We start from the raw sequence: 17,728 nt of genomic DNA, 5'->3' as shown, positions 1-17,728 counted from the left end.
TTATAATTTAATGCATTAAAATGTGTCTATATAGGCTTTCTGATGATATGAAAGGGGGAAAAAAACGAAATATGATTAGCCTATTCTGAGGACCGGCCAGCCAAATATAACCCTAACCCTAATAAAGATGAAGACTGACTGATATTTACCTGATTCGAGAATGTTTTTTGGGGTTTTAATTTTAATTTTAAATAAATATCTGAAAGTTTTGACAAAACAGAGGCTCGAAGGCTATATCTCTAAACCCGTCCGAACTAAAGGAAGATCTGTCGTTCTCAGATCTGCAAGCCTGAAGACAGGTGATGCGGGAGTGTCGAGTGATGATGTCATAATAAGATATTGTGAGTACATTTGTGTAAAGAACATTCCCAGTTGAAGATCACATTATGATTTCTGCTGAACTGAAGGTGAAGCGTGTTCTGTGTGTCAGTGAGTGCGCGGAATGTTCGCGGTCACGCGGGGATCAGGGATGCTGGAGTCACGCGCACGCGCTCAGCCGTAGCCTTATATAAACTCCTGCAGGATATTAATAATAATTCCTCAAAACACTGGATCTGCAGCGAGTGGCCGAGGAGCAGCAAAACCTCCTGGAGCCGGAACTTTTGCTGTAGTTTTGAAGATAATTTGGATATTGCTGAATGCTTTCGACACGGTTTGATTTATTAATCATTTTTTACCTGCCTATTTTTGAGACCTTTTCCTAAGGTTTCTTGGAGACTATTTGTATACTTATTGATTTCTTTTGAGATTGTCCTGATGTGGCGATTGTGTGGAGGTATGCTGCTGCTCGTGCACGCGCTGGTGCTCGTTAGCGCTCAGTTCCCGCGCGCGTGCGTGACGCCGGAGGGCCTCAGAAGCGCGCAGTGCTGCCCGTCCCCGTTGGCTCTGGAGAACGACCCGTGTGGCACGAGCTCCGGGCGCGGGAACTGCGTGGACGTGCGTGCGGATGCGCGTGCACACGGGCCTCAGTACCCCTACGACGGACGCGATGATCGCGAGCGTTGGCCCTTGCGCTTCTTCACGCGCGCGTGTCGCTGTAACGGGAACTTCAGCGGCTTTGACTGCGGGCACTGCAAACACGGACTCACCGGAGACGCGTGCGAGCGGCGCGTGCCCGTGGGTCAGGGAAACTCACTCTATGTTCAACAGCCCTGCTGAAACACCTACTTAAAGGGATAGTTCACAAAAAGGAAAATTAACCCATGATTTACTCATCCTCAAGTCATCCGTATGTGACTTTCTTCTTTCAGACGAATACAATCGGAGTTATATTAAAAATAAAAATAAATAATATTTAACACTTCAAATAGCTTCCGGCCAAACGCAGTCTTCTTACGCCTAAAGCGCAACTTACGCAACTTGTGACGTCAGAAGTAGTGTAGTGTGTCATGGCGTAGCGTAAATATTAGCAGCGCTTCGCATTACTCGCATAAGTTAAGTTTTAGACTAAAGGAGAATCCGTATGTTTGTTTGGCCGGAAGCTAGTTATATTACTTTATAAAGTTTTAAATATGGATATTTTTCATACACAAACGCTTCACTTCAGAAGGCCTTTATTAACACCCCCCCCCCCCCCCCCCCCCCCTGTGGAGTTCGTTTATGATGGATAGATGCACTTTTATGATCAAAACAGAAACAGCCATTCACTGCCATTATAAAGCTTGGAAGAGCCAGAACATTTTTTTTTTTTAAAATAAATAAAACTTAGATTGTATTCGTCTGAGAACACATCAAGAAGAATGTCACCTATGGCTTGAGGGAGAGTAAATCATGAGCTAATTTTCATTTTTGGGTGAACTACTCCTTTAACCAGAGGACCTGTCTTGGTAAAATAGATTCACATGGTAGTTTGTTGGCCAGCTTGAGTAGATGTTCTGGTGAAACCGTGACTAAAACCAGCATTAACTAATGTTGAGTTTGGCCTGGTGGTATTTTCAGCAGGGAACTGTCAATATTTAATATAACGTTTATTTAATTATACATAAGTATAAATTATGCGTAAAATATTAATATACATTTTAAATGATTATGATTGTCTAGTGCGGAGGAATGTGATGCAGCTCAGCGCGGAGGAGAAGCGCGCGTTCGTGAACGCGCTGGACCAGGCCAAGCGCGTGACCCACCCGGACCTCGTGATCGCGACCCGCCGGTATTCCGAGATCTTCGGGCCGGAGAACAACACAGTTCAGTTCGAGAACATCAGCATCTATAACCTGTTCGTGTGGTCCCACTATTACTCGGTCAGCAAGACGTTCCTCGGGCCCGCGCAGGACAGCTTCGGCGGGGTGGACTTCAGTCACGAGGGGCCCGGGTTCGTCACGTGGCACCGGTACCATTTACTGCAGCTCGAGCGGGACATGCAGGTACTGTTGATCATTTGCATCATCTTGAACATTTTAATATTGTGTTGCGTAGAAAATGTAATGAGAAACTATTCAGTTGTGTGGTAAAGTGGAAAAGGCTTAAGGACAAATAATAAATAAATAAATAAAAAACCCTGTAAGATAAGAAATAAATAAATTGATAAAAGTGTGATTAAAAAAATATATTTATTAATATATGAAATAGATCAAAATAAATAAATAAAACTTTTGATTATATATTATAAAAATTAACTAAATAATAAATAACACATGTTATAGTGCATAAGTTTGTTTATAAAAGAGAGGTGCTTTTTAAGTTTTAGTATGGGGACAATATTTGGGGGTCCATGTGGACTATATTGAAAAGCCCTGATCTTGGGAAGCTTTGTTCCAAAAATCCTTCTTTACACACTTCCAACTGAAATCCTGTTTATGTTGGAATCCCTCTTTGGATCCATTGCAAATGTGATTCCAGTGTTTATTTGATAAAGAATAATGATCTGTGATTGTAGATCGATACTCCAGATAATCATTATCCGTGAACGTTATGTGATAATCAGAAAGTAATGGAAAGGAACACACAGATTCACCCTTTATGCGCGGAACATGTGATTAAGCGTGTGATTAAGTGTTTAACACACAGTCTCACACAAAGACTCGTCTGTCTCAGAGCCGGAGCCTCACAGCGCTTCATCACTGAAGGTTGTTCAAATGTCAAATTCTCCTTGTTTTTGAGAACTAGAACGAGATGGCATTATGCTTCTGCTTCAGAATCAGGATGTAAATCTGGACATAATTACTGTGATCTGACGGGTTTCTCTCAGATAATTACTGTGATCTGACGGGTTTCTCTCAGGCCCTGTTTACACGAGAACGCTCGCGGGTGAAAACGTAAAAATATTTTATCAGATGTGCCTTTAGTTCAGACGGCGACGGCGTTTTTGGGGCTTAAAAACGCAAAAAAGTGAAACCACCCTCCAGAGTGGAAATCTTGAAAAAAACGCTCCACCATCGTGTTCCCGTCTAAAGGGTAAAACGAATCGAATTTCACACACTTTTGCGTCACCATATGCACGCAGATCCCCCCCCCCCCCCCCCCATAATGCTCGTCTAAACGCAGAATAAAAAGTCAATTTTTTATCTCCCTTCGGTGCCCTCAGGGGGCCATTCTGCCAACCCTGCAACCTCGTGTGCTTCAGGGCGCAGCGGTCTCCAGCGAGCACATATCTCAAGGACCACCCGGAAACGTAGTGGCCGTAGTGGTCCCAGAGCAGTCTGTTCAGTCGTTCCCTGCCGGTCCACCGTTACAGGGCGACGGACTGACTACTCAACAACAACAAAATCCAGAAGCCAGTCTCGAGATTGGTACCTCTAGTAGAATCTTTGGCAGTGTGGAAGCTACTGCCAAATGTTTCTCGTTGGGTCCTGCAGACCATAGAAAAAGGGTATCAAATACAGTTTGGGTTTTGCCTGCCTCGGTTTATGGGGGTCCTACCCACCGTGGTGGACCCCGACCAGGTTCTGGTTATGGAACAAGAAGTGAAGACCCTGTTAGAGAAAGGGGCCATAGAATATGTACCTCCTTCCAACAGGGAAACCGGGTTTTACAGCCGGTATTTCATAGTTCCAAAGAAGGACAGGGGGTTGCGTCCCATTTTGGATCTTCGAGTTCTAAACGAGTCTGTTATGCAACTAAAGTTCAAAATGTTAACACTGAGACAAATGAGACAGATCAGATCCGAGGACTGGTTTGTCACGATAGATCTCAGAGACGCATACTTCCACATTTCCATCCTTCCATGTAACAGGAAGTTTCTGAGGTTCGCTTTTGGGGGAAAAGCTTGCCAATATCGAGTTCCTCCATTCGGCCTAGCATTATCACCCCGCACTTTCACCAAATGCGTGGATGCAGCTCTGGCGCCCATGCGGCTTCAGGGTATCCGCATTATGAACTACATCGACGATTGGTTGATTCTAGCTCAGTCGCATCAGTTGGCGGTTCGGCATCGAGATGTTGTTCTCGCCCACATGAAAGAGTTGGGGTTATGGCTAAACGCCAAAAAGAGTGTGCTTTCTCCACTTCAGAGGACCACTTTTCTAGGCGTGGTTTGGGACTCAATGTCAATGCAGGCACGCCCGTCACTGGCATGTATAGAGTCCATCCTTTCGGCTGTGAAAAGTAGAAAGCTAGGCCAGTCACTCACTGTCAAACAGTTCCAGAGACTGTTGGGTCTGATGGCAGCAGCTTCCAACATGACACCTTTTGGACTGCTGTACATGAGACCCCTGCAGTGGTGGCTCAGGACCAGAGGGTTTTCCCCGAGGGGCAACCCCTTTCGCATGATCAAGGTCACGCAGCGATGCTTACGTGCCCTGGTTATGTGGAAGAAACCGTGGTTCCTGTCCTAAGGTCCCGTGTTGGGAGCTTCTTGTCGTCGTAAGTTGCTAACGACGGATGCCTCCCTCATGGGCTGGGGAGCGATCCTAGAGGGTCACTCAACTCAAGGTCTGTGGAAGGACCATCATCTTTCATGGCACATCAACCGTCTGGAGATGTTGGCTGTATTTCTTGCTCTAAAGAATTTCCTCACAGATTTCTCTTATGGGACACCATGTTCTTGTCCACACAGACAACACATTGGTAGTCGCCTATATAAATCATCGAGGAGGTTTGCGCTCACGTCCACTATGCAAACTGGCACGCCAAATCCTCCTGTGGTCACAGGGGAAGCTATTATCACTCAGAGCAGCTTACATCCCTAGGGCCCAGAATTTAGGAGCAGACATCCTGTTGAGACAGGGGCTGAGGCCCGGGGAATGGAGGAGAGCAGATATGGAGGGTGTTCGGCCAAGCACAAGTGGATCTGTTTGCGTCCTGGGAGACGTCTCACTGTCCACTTTGGTTCTCCTTCACACATCTAGCTCCTCTGGGACTGAATGCTATGGTACAGACGTGGCCGAGGCGACGTTTGTATGCTTTCCCCCCGATCGCTCTGCTCCCGGGAGTTCTGGAGAGAGTTCGCAGGGACCAGGTCCGCCTACTTATTATAGCCCCGCGCTGGCCGGGGAGAGTATGGTTCCCCGATCTTGTGTCTCTCCTCGACGGACCTCCACTGGAGCTACCCATCAGGAGGGACCTTCTGTCCCAAACAGGGGGCTCGATATTTCACCCCCGACCAGAACTGTGGAACCTGTGGGCTTGGCCTCTGAGGGGGCCCAGCTCATAGGGACAGGTCTCTCAACTGAGGTTGTAGAGACCATTCTACATTCCAGAGCTCCCTCCACGAGGAAACTTTATGCCTTGAAGTGGAGAGTCTTCACTTCATGGTGTAGTGATCGTCAGTTGGACCCAGTTAACTGCCCAGTTGGTACAGTGCTGGAGATCCTGCAGGATCGGTTCACTGCAGGTCTAACCCCATCCACTTTAAAGTTTTATGTGGTGGCCATAGGTGCTTACCACATTCCTTTGGGTGGAATGTCTTTGGGAAAGGACCCTTTGGTATCTCGTTTCCTCCGTGGCACTCTGAGGCTGAGGCCTGCAGCTCGTACAAGGGTGCCGACTTGGGATTTGGCCATTGTCCTTCAAGGCCTTTCCCTGGCCCCCTTCGAGCCAATAGAGGAGGTTCCTGACAAGTTTTTGAACTTGAAAGCTTTGTTCCTCCTCTCCATTTCTTCTCTTAAAAGAATAGGAGATTTGCAAGCACTGTCGGTTGCTCCCTCCTGCTTGGAATTTGCACCTGGCATGGTTAAAGCGTTCCTTCATCCTAGACCAGGCTATATTCCTAAGGTCCCCACTAATGTGATCAGACCTATTGTTCTGCAGGCCTTCTGTCCTCCTCCCTTCCAGAATTCAGACCATGAAAAGAATAATCTGCCCTGCCCAGTCCGGGCGATAGATGCCTATGTCCACAGAGCTGCCCTGTGGCGTAAAACTGAACAGTTGTTTGTGTGTTTTGGGTCCGCTGACAAGGGGTCCCCCGCATCTAAGCAGAGAATGAGCAAGTGGGTGGTTGAAGCTATCTCACTTGCTTATGAGTCGGCCGGACAGCCTTCCCCTATGGCTGTTCATTCTCACTCTACTAGGAGTATGGCGGCCTCCAAGGCCCTTATATCAGGAGTTTCTCTTCAAGACGTGTGTGATGCGGCAGGATGGTCCTCACCGCACACTTTCGTCAGATTTTACTCATTGGACTTGGATTCTGCACCAGGGTCTCAGGTGCTGTCGTCCTAGTGCTGCTCACTTGATTTCACACTGGACAAACACCCGTAGCTATGGTGGCGTTGGTATAGACGTTCCCATAGCGTCAATCTCGACGCAAAGCGAGTTCCCTTGAAAGAGAACGCCTAGGTTACGACTGTAATCTCGGTTCCCTGAAGAGGGAACGAGCGTTGCGTCACCTTGCCATATCTCCTTCATGCCTGTCAGCGACTACTTCAGACTTTACGAAGCTGACGCTCTCTGTTTTCAAGCAGGCTTTATAGCTTCCTGGTTCGTGATGTCACCCGCATCTGACGTTCCGCCACACCATTGGACTGATTTTACATTTGCTTCAAGACATCATCACACGAAGCGTTCCCATAGCATCAATCTCGACGCAACGCTCGTTCCCTCTTCAGGGAACCGAGGTTACAGTCGTAACCTAGGCGTTTTCCTTTGTTCTTTTCCCGCCACGCCTTCGTTTCTATGGTTACTCTCGTTATCAGTTCAGTTGTATCACCTGTTTAGTCAATCTTCATCATATGTATCACCTGTGTTCCGTTAATCAGTGTAATCTGTGTTTGTATTTAAGTTCTGTCTGTTCTGTCAGTCTTTTCGTCCGATCTCTGTTACATTTAGTGTGTGTTGCTACCTGTTCTGCTGTCCTGTTTAATTACAGTAAACCTCCGTCTGCCTTCCTGCAACCACCTGTGACAACAGGTTTCTCTCAGATAATTACTGTGATCTGATGGGTTTCTCTCAGATAATTATTGTGATCTGACGGTTTTCTCTCAGATAATTACTGTGATCTGACGGGTTTCTCTCAGGACATGTTGGGAGATCCGAGCTTCGCGCTGCCATACTGGAACTTCGCGATCGGCGGGAGTGTGTGTGACGTCTGCACGGATGATCTGATGGGCGCGCGCAGCTCCTTCGACACCAACTCCATCAGCTCCAACTCCATCTTCTCACGCTGGAGGGTCGTGTGTGAGAGCGTGGAGGACTACGACACGCTGGGGACCATCTGCAACAGTGAGATCCCATTGCCAGGAGCATAACTATAACCATAACTATACTAGCGTTCAAACCAGGAACCATAACTATAACCATAATACTAGCATTCACACGAGAAACCATAACTATAACCATAATACTTGCGTTCACACGAGAAACCATAACTATAACCACAACTGTACTAGTGTTCACACCAAAAACTATAACCATAACTATATCAGCATTCACATCAGCTTTCTGTTTATTCTGCAGTTTTGTCGCCTGTCTCTTTAAATGCTTGCGCTCTTAAAGCAGGATGGATTCTTATTGGCTGTCTGTGTTTTTATCATTCATCGATTTAATAGTGTTTCCAATGATATCACTATAGTTGTGGTTAAATAATAATTTGTATTTAGAATGATTTTTAGAGCGATATCTTTATCTTTATAATGTGGTCGAGCCTTTAGAGCTGTTACTGTAAGATTCTTTAGGATGTATATAAATTTTTTCCTAAATGTTTGACTGTTTCTTGTCATTCACAGTGAGACCTTCCCATAGCAGACCCTGAATGATTAATTACAATAACAGTAATTGTCGCAACATTTGAAACCTTTAATCCTGTTATTAAAGCCACACTAAGTAGAAATTGTGTTTTTGTCAAACAGCGACCCCTAGAGTCGCTGTGGAATACTTGCACTGTCGTAAATTATATTATAACATTTTTACATGATTGCAGCTAAATCACAAGTAAATAGTCTATAGTCTAGGCCTACTGTATAATTTAATTTGTGTTGTTTTTATTGGAATGTAAACATTACAAAATGCCAGATAACATCAATTAAGTTAAATGTACGTCGCATTATTTCATAACATTGGCCGTTATGATGTCATTAGACATGATTATTGCAATTTATCATAATAGTTTGCAAATTGTGCTCGTTTACACTATTTACAACCTCTACGTTAGGCTTATTTATGATAATTATGTGAGATATTGAAAGCTGTTCTCATGATAATCGCAGGAATCAACGTGATAAATACACCTCACAACACCTGAGTTCAGCTGGCAAACTAATTCGTGAGGCATAGCTATCTGATTTATCAAAACGATTCCATTTACACCTGGTCACATAAATGTATTTTTGCGAAACGGATTTAAATTCGATCTTCAATTCTCGCGCTATATGCAGATTTAATGGAGTGCACGTCACCGAGATATGAGCTGCATTTTATAGATCATCAGCTAAAATTTCAAAATCAAAGACCGCAATAAGAGAGAGCAGTAATAGCCCTGGTAAGATCATTTTGTTTTTTACTTTTAATGATGAAGATTGTGTGTTAAGCGTCTGCGACTTACTTTCACTTTGATTTGCGATAGTTTGCACGTTGGCTTGATGCAGTTGCTCATCTGCGGTGATGCGTGTTCCAGCGCGTCGTCATATCTGGATATAACATAATAGCCTATACAACGCTCTCACACGTTTTTTTTTTGTTTTTTGTTGCATTTTTGGGAGGAGTACAATTTACATATGTGGTTTCAACAACCATATGCATTTACACTTGTCCAGTTTCGTCTGGAATGCGTCTCAGATCTCCTCCTGAAGTGGTTTGAGGGATCGGATTCAAATCCGTCTCAAATGCGTTTCGGAGGGCATTTAAACCTGGACTTTTCACGATCGGATAGCTATCCGATCTGAGAAAATGCATGAAGTGGCCAGGTGTAAACAACCCCCATGACAAAAACATACGCACGAAAGCCGAAAACAAACGCTGGTTGGCCTCTCACGTCCAAATTTGACGAAGTGGTGGGGGAAGTGACGTATGCCGTAAAGCAGTCGAATTTTGTAGTTCTTTTTGTGCTCTTGTTACTACCCGAACACCAAAGTTACATAGTGCCAGTAAAAGCGATACAGACCCTGTCAGGCTATGGCAGACGTGTCATTCAACCTATTGTAAGTTGATGTACCCTCACAAGGATCTTGGAAATATATTATGAAGGTTGAAAAGTTACATAGTGTCGCTTTAATCTGTATTTTTGTCTGTTTTCCAGCACAGGCTACAGGCAAAATTAGTTTTTATCTCCACTTCAGCAGCATTTATATACAACAAAACTTACAGTTTGAGTCATATCCATATTCTGAAGGATTTTACTGAGGGGTTTGTTCATATCTGCCTGATTTATATAACATTTTACTCCTAAAAATGCGGTGAAAATTTATATATTTTTGTCTGTTGACAGTATTTTCTGATTTATGGAGTGATAAAAAGAGAAATCCAAAATCCCCTCTATAAAAATCTTTAACTCTAATATGACAACAAAATCAAACATAAATTTTGAATCTGGTTTTATCCAGTGTTCAGAAATGTATTCAAATTAGTGCATATTTGCATATTTAAACATAACATTTCACTTGTAACATAAACAATCGTCTTAATGTACTGTGACTGAAGTCTTGCCTTGAAAAGAACATTAGAATAAAAATTCAAGAAAGATTACAAATGCTAACTGTTTTTTTTGTTTTTTTATACAAATTCTGTACAATACGACCAACAACATTCATTTCATATTTACTTTAATCATAAACTTCTCTATATTGTGTGAATATTAAGGATATATCAGTATTTTTCTGTTTCTTGTGAAATGCATGTGAACAATTAATATTGTTATTGTTATCAGTATTATTAACATCAGGCGGATTATTATTATCATTATTAATATTATTAGTAGTATCATTGTTCATTCATTCATTCATTTATCTTTTATTCCTTTCATATTGTTATTATTATTAGAATTATTTGTATTACTATTTTGTTAGTAATACTATTATCATTATCATCATCATCATCAATATTATTATTATTATTGTTTATGAATATAATTTTGGTTTATTATTATTATTATTTTTATTATATTTTTTTATTATTTTTATGAAGTACTATTGCTATGATCATTGTTATTAATGTGAGTGTTATGGTTGTGTGAGGTTCGGAGAGCAGTCCGATCCGCAGGAACCCTGGCGGTAACGTTGCGCGGCCGATGGTGCAGCGGCTGCCGGAGCCTCAGGATGTGGCGTCTTGTTTAGAGCTCAACGCCTTCGACTCGCCACCCTTCTACTCCACCTCGTCTGGCAGCTTCAGGAACAGCATCGAGGGTGAGACGCGCACAGTGAACTCTAGTGAACTCTAGTTGACTCTGGTGAACTCTAGTGAACTCTAGTTGACTAGTGAACTCAAGTAAACTTTAGTGAACTCTAGTTGACTAGTAAACTTTAGTTAACTCTAGTGAACTTTAGTGAACTTTAGTGAACTCTAGTGAACTTTAGTGAACTAGTTGACTCTATTGAACTTTAGCTGACTCTAGCTGACTCTAGTGAACTCTAGCTGACTCTAGTGAACTTTAGCTGACTCTAGCTGACTCTAGTGAACTTTTGTTGACTCTAGTGAACTCTAGCTGACTCTAGTGAACTCTAGTTGACTCCAGTGAACTTTAGTGAGCTCTAGTTGACTCTAGTAAACTACTAGACTCTAGTGAACTCTAGTTGACTCTGGTGAACTCTAGTGAACTTTAGTTGACTTTGGTGAACTTTAGTGAACTCTAGTCGACTCTACTTTACTCTAGTGAACTCTAGTTGACTAGTAAACTTTAGTGAACTCTAGTGAACTTTAGTGAACTAGTTGACTATTGAACTTTAGCTGACTCTAGTGAACTTTAGTTGACTCTAGTGAACTATAGCTGACTCTAGTGAACTTTAGTTGACTCTAGTGAATAGAGGTGCAACGGATCATCATTGATCCGTGATCCGTTCGGATCAATATCTTCGGTTCGGCACTCATGTGATCCGCGGATTGATTTATGAAAAAAAAGTTGTGCGCATGTTCAGTCCACACACAGCGTGGTCATGGCGAGCGTTATGAACCGCAGAGAGCGTGACGCCTCATTCGCGCCGCAAAACCTCCAGACGTGCGTAAACGCGTCTTTACATTGACTTCACATTGAAATCACTCGCGCCAGACGCTCTATTCGCGTTTGGTGTGAACGCAGCATGGGTGACGGCGAGAGAGAGAGAGAAAGAGTGCCTGCGAGTGCGAGCGAGCAAGGTAATACGTTGTCAAATATGTTTAAACTTAAATGAACTACATATACAAGTAGTTATGTCTCTTTGTATTAATTTGTCCTGTTATTGACATAGGCCTAATGCACGTCATTGACAAAATGCGCAACCAGATGTTCGAATAATTCGAATATGTGTTTTTTAGAGGGAATATTCGAACGTCATTTTTGAGCAATTTTGACAGCCCTATATGACAGTGGAAACACATAAAGCATTGGTCCATGTTTAAAGGAAGGAGATGCCTTTTTATGTTGCACTTTAAGTTGTTTTTCATTAATTATGTTAAAAAGAAGATATTATGCCTTGTGCACTTTAAGTTGATTTTATATATTTTAATTTAATCATTTAAAAGTGTTAATAATTTTTTTTTTTTTTTTTTTTGCTGATCCGAAAAATGATCCGATCCGTGACTCTGATCCGAGAAACGATCCGAACCGTGAGTTTTTTGATCCGTTGCACCCCTACTAGTGAACTCTAGTTGACTCTAGTGAACTTTAGTGAGCTCTAGTTGACTCTAGTAAACTACTTGACTCTAGTGAACTCTAGTTGACTCTAGTAGACTCTGGTGAACTTTAGTGAACTCTAGTGAACTTTAGTTGACTGTTGAACTTTAGTGAACTCTAGTCGACTCTAGTTTACTCTAGTTGACTCTAGTGAACTCTAGTTGACTAATGAACTCAAGTGAACTCTAATTGACTAGTAAACTTTAGTGAACTCTAGTGAACTTAAGTGAACTAGTTGACTCTATTGAACTTTAGCTGACTCTAGTGAACTTTAGTTGACTCTAGTTAAGTCTACTTGACTAGTGAGCTCTAGTGAACTCTAGTTGACTCCGGCGAACTCTAGTCCAGCTCCTGTGTGTGTGTGTGTGTGTGTGTGTGTGTGTGTGTGTGTTAGTCTTGTTAGGGTACAGCGCTCCTGAGGGGAACTATGACCCTGCGGTGCGCAGTCTGCATAACCTGAACTCTAGTGAACTCTAGGTGTGGTGTTGTCGTTTTAGGGTATAGCGCTCCTGAGGGGAACTATGACCCTGCGGTGCGCAGTCTGCATAACCTGGCTCATCTGTTCCTGAACGGGACGGGTGGTCAGACTCATCTCTCGCCCAACGACCCCGTGTTCCTGCTGCTGCACACCTTCACTGACGCCATCTTTGACGAGTGGCTGCGCAGACACAGTCCAGGTAAGGCCCTCCGTCACTGTTAGTCGTGGAGGATCGGCTAGAGGTTAACGTGTGTGTGTGTCCCTCCAGACGCCTCCGTCTATCCGCTGGAAAACACCCCCATCGGCCACAACAGGGAGTTTAATATGGTGCCCTTCTGGCCGCCGGTGACCAACGCAGAGATGTTCCTCACAGCGCCGGAAAACCTGGGATACTCCTATGAGATTGAGTGGCCAGGTCAGCTTCATTATTATTATTATTTATGATCATCATTATTATTATTGTTTATGATTATTTATTTATTTATTTTAAATGATGATGATGATTATTAATATTATTTATGATCAGTCAACTCTAGTAAACTCTAGTTGACTCAACTCTAGCTTACTCATGTACTTTGGTGAACTAGTGAACTCTAGTGGACTCTAGTGAACTCTAGTTGACTCATGTGCTTTGGTGAACTAGTTGACTTGTAAACTCTAGTTGACTAGTGAACTCTAGTGGACTCTAGTAAACTCTAGTTGACTCAACTCTAGCTTACTCATGTACTTTGGTGAACTAGTTGACTAGTGAACTCTAGTGGACTCTAGCTGACTCATGTGCTTTGGTGAACTAGTTGACTAGTGAACTCTAGTGGACTCTAGTGAACTCTAGTTGACTCATGTGCTTTGGTGAACTAGTTGACTAGTGAACTCTAGTGGACTCTAGTGAACTCTAGTTGACTCATGTGCTTTGGTGAACTAGTTGACTAGTGAACTCTAGTGAACTCTAGTGGACTCTAGCTGACTCATGTGCTTTGGTGAACTAGTTGACTAGTGAACTCTAGTGGACTCTAGTGAACTCTAGTTGACTCATGTGCTTTGGTGAACTAGTTGACTAGTAAACTCTAGTTGACTATTGAACTCTAGTGGACTCTAGTAAACTCTAGTTGACTCTAGTGAACTCTAGCTGACTCATGTACTTTGGTGAACTAGTTGACTAGTGAACTCTAGTGGACTCTAGTAAACTCTAGTGGACTCTAGTAAACTCTAGTTGACTCATGCAGTGGCGGCTGGTGCTAAAAAAATTTGGGGGGGGGCACAACAAACTGAATTATTAATCCAGGACTGAATGTAGGCTAAGTAAGGAATAATTGACGACAGGCCGTTGAATTATTAGAAAAATAATGCACACCCGAGGTGGTAATGCGGTCACGACGCGAAGCGGAGTGGCCGTTACACCTCGGGTGTGCATTATTTTTCTAATAATTCAACGGCCTGAAGTCAATTATTCCGCTTATACTACAGTTACCACACCTCGAAACATTGTTCAGATTATGTATTTCAAGACGTTTGTAAAGTTTTTGTCATTAAAACGCTCTTGTATGTAGGACTAATTTCTTACGCATCTAATCCCATGCCTCCGTTGCTAATTCCAAAACGTCATTTCAGAGTTAGTAACGGAAGTTTGAGCCGCTGATAGCAGACTAATGCTGGGGACACACGACTAGCTGACACATTCTCTGACTGGTTTCATCGACTGCAGCAGATTTTAAACACCGACTTTGAACACAGACTGAACGCGCTGAACACGCGCGGGCATGATCAGTCATAAGTATCAAATTACATTCATAACCGGCCTTAAAGTGTGTTCCCGGCTTTATGCAGTTATTAATGCAGTTATTAGAGAGAGATGGTGCAATAATGAGACAGAAAAGCATGTGCGTCAATATTATTATTTATTAATTAATTAAATTCGTTTTAATTAATTCGTTAATTCTTTTTTTTTTTCTATTATTGACAGATGACAGTAGACTAGCCAAATAAATGAAACCCAAAGCCCTTTTAACAAGTAGGCCTATCAATAATTATTGATTTGTTAAATTATCTGCAATAAAAATCCGTGCTGCAGGACTATCCATTTATTTAGCCTATATTCAGTTTAATTTTCTATTGATTATAGATAGGACTTTATAGTTTATTTATTCAAATTAAACAACATGTTTCTATTGATTGTGAAGCTAGACATTGAAAATTGCAGATCAAGCGCATGGGGCGAAATGCTTTTTCTTGTTATGAATTGTATCCTATTTTCCGTTATTACAGTTGACTACGCGAAGTGATATGGAACTGTAATGCGGTCGAGACCTGCCTGGAACTACTTTAGCCGTGCGTTTCCCTGAAAATAATGCACACCTTAGAACGTTCGTCAACCAATCAGATTCAAGCATTCAACGGCCCTGTAGTATAATTGTTAAATAACAATTTAACAGTGATAATAATGTAGCTATCATTAGCCTAAAGTTTAGCTAAAACTTCAGCCGGTAGGGTTGGGAAATAGCCAATTGCCAAATAAATCTGAATTTTTGGGCTAAATGGCGATGTATGGTATAATCTGAGTATTTAATTATTATTTTTCTATTTTATATTTAATATCCTGATCAGTATTGTCCTACAAACAATGTTCATCTGTCTATCTGCAGTCTATCCAAAAAAGGGGTAAAATCACATTACATTCTAACATTGCAACATTACAATCTAAAAACAAAATAATGCTTTTTAAAGAAGTAGTTAAATTTACTAAACTTAAAATAAAATAAAAACATAAAAAAACAAAGCTAATATCATAAAAATACACATGTAGGTTTGAAATTCTCTAGCACATTTATGTTCACCAACAACAAATATTCAACAACAAATATTTTAGCTAAATATATTTATAATTTCGTGCTAATGTATATTTTAGTCAGAATAATTGCGCTCCTCTTCTATTGCGCTCCGTCTGTTCGGCGCTCATGCACGCGGCGGCGCTCGTTCACGGAAGTTTAGCTTGCAGAAAGCTCGTCCCCTCATGACAGCAAACTGGAAATATTGACTTTCTAACATTTACAGATGGAGAATATGTCCGTGAAATGTAAGTTATGCACTGAGGAAATTATTGGATGTCACTTCAGCTTATGGCTAAATATTATTAGAGGTATATTTGTTTCCAGCAATCGCTGCACAAGTGAAGTTTACGTATGATGACGAAAGCACGTTAGTGCGAGCCCTCCCGGAACACATAGAGAATGCATTGCAGTGCCTGCAGTTCGGAAAAACAAACATCTTTGAATGTAAGTCTATGGGAACACTCTGGGCGATTTTCGGCCATAGTGAAATCGCCCAAAAAGAGGCGGTACTCCACAGAACGTGACTTGCCGCTGATTGGACTATATCCAGAGGCAGAACAACAGTGAGTGACTGCTAGCGTAACTCTGTGGTTGAATGAGATTGTGATTGAAAAAGTCCCTTTCACACTTTGGTGGTGCGTCGCCCGATCGCCCTAATGAAGAAACCGCCGCTGGACTCATGTGCTTTGGTGAACTAGTTGACTATTAAACTCTAGTTGACTAGTGAACTCTAGATGACTTGTGAACTCTAGTTGACTCTAGTGAACTCTAGTTGACTCTAATGAACTCTAGTTGACTCTAATGAACTCTAGTTGACTCTAGTGAACTCTAGTTGACTCTAATAACCTTTAGTGAACTCTAGTTAACTCATAAACTTTGGTGATCTCTAGTTGACTCGAGTGAACTCTAGGTGACTAGTGAAATAGATGACTCTAGTGAAACAGATGACTCTAGTGAACTCTAGCTGACTCATGTACTTTGGTGAACTAGTTGACTAGTGAACTCTAGTGGACTCTAATAAACTCTAGTTGACTCATGTGCTTTGGTGAACTAGTTGACTAGTAAACTCTAGTTGACTAGTGGACTCTAGTAAACTCTAGTTGACTCTAGTAAATTCTAGTTGACTCGTGCTTTGGTGAACTAGTTGACTAGTGAACTCTAGTTGACTAGTGAACTCTAGTTGACTCTAGTGAACTCAAATCAACTTTATTGAACTCTAGTGAACTCTAGTTGACTCTAGTGAACTCAAACTTTGGTGAACTCTAGTTGACTCGAGTGAACTCTAGTTGACTAGTGAAATAGATGACTCTAGTGAACTCTAGTTGACTCTAGTGAACTCTAGTGAACACTGAAGTCTAAAATGCTGTTGATGTGTGATTGTCTTATTTTCAGCTCGTCCTCTCACACTGACCCAGATCATCACCGTAACCGTGGTTGCCGCCCTCATCGCCGTGGCGATTATTTTCGCCACCACCACGTGTGTCATCAGGTCACGCTCCTATAGGACGGAGGGTCGGCAACCGTTGCTTGGAGACCATTATCAGCGCTATGACGACCACAACAAAACACAGTCTGTAGTGTAAACACTGATAATATGATCTCAAACAGGTACAAGCCTTTACTATGACAAACAGAAGATGACACTCATAAAACTACATGATATCACTGAAATAATCACAACAACTTCCATTAAAGCTATTTACAAAATATCTTTGGACATTATTTAATAGTTTATTGTGAATACTTTAAAAGTATCATACTAATAAGACTGAAATAAACCACTAACAATCAAAGCGAAGTGTAGCGAGTCTCTGTGGTGTTTCCTCATTCCACCGCTAGATGGCGCTGCTGCTTCACCAGGTGAAAATGTTCACAGCAAATGCATGAATACACCTTTAACTGGGCGACTTTTGCAAAACATAACTGGCAAAAACATTTGCAAAACATAACATTATTTAAAGGTTGTCGCTTAGAATATTTCAGCGTAATCTGTGTCATCATAATAAAAATATAAAGCAATAATAATACGTTTTTTTTTAAATAATGCAGTTGTTTGGTGTGTCCTAATTTCACCACTGGATGGCGCTGCTGTTTCACTGCTTTTCAACAGGTGATTATATTAGTCTGTATTGAAATATTCTAGTGAAAATACAATCAGTCTGAGCTCACATTACAGTGTTTACTCACATTAAAGAGAAAGAAAGTAGTTTGCACCCATTTTATGTTGTTGGTGTATGTATGTTGAGAAAAGTGTCT

At 41.9% G+C, this 17,728-nt stretch overlaps 1 protein-coding gene across 1 annotated transcript; it reads left to right on the top strand.

The window, feature by feature from the left end:
* Positions 1-518: 518 nt before the first annotated feature.
* tyrp1a (tyrosinase-related protein 1a) lies at positions 519-17,265 on the top strand. Its single transcript, XM_082150575.1, has 7 exons — positions 519-1,120; positions 2,041-2,363; positions 7,389-7,593; positions 10,539-10,706; positions 12,667-12,846; positions 12,916-13,062; positions 16,865-17,265. The coding sequence occupies exons 1-7, from the start codon at positions 757-759 to the stop codon at positions 17,053-17,055; spliced, it is 1,578 nt and encodes a 525-aa protein (XP_082006701.1). The 5' UTR covers positions 519-756; the 3' UTR covers positions 17,056-17,265.
* Positions 17,266-17,728: the final 463 nt, after the last annotated feature.

This window comes from Leuciscus leuciscus (genome assembly GCF_965113295.1).
Source record: "Leuciscus leuciscus genome assembly, chromosome: 2".
Taxonomy (NCBI): Eukaryota; Metazoa; Chordata; class Actinopteri; order Cypriniformes; family Leuciscidae; genus Leuciscus; species Leuciscus leuciscus.
The sequence above is the reverse complement of the archived record's forward strand: the minus strand, read 5'-3'. Positions and strand labels throughout refer to the sequence as shown.

Excerpts from the sequence above, each read along its gene's own strand:
- tyrp1a (XM_082150575.1), top strand. The coding sequence starts at position 757 with ATGTGGCGATTGTGTGGAGGTATGCTGCTGCTCGTGCACGCGCTGGTG. Across the intron at positions 7,594-10,538 it reads GCTGGGGACCATCTGCAACA|GTTCGGAGAGCAGTCCGATC; the intron begins GTGAGATCCCAT and ends TGGTTGTGTGAG. Across the intron at positions 12,847-12,915 it reads GCTGCGCAGACACAGTCCAG|ACGCCTCCGTCTATCCGCTG; the intron begins GTAAGGCCCTCC and ends GTGTCCCTCCAG.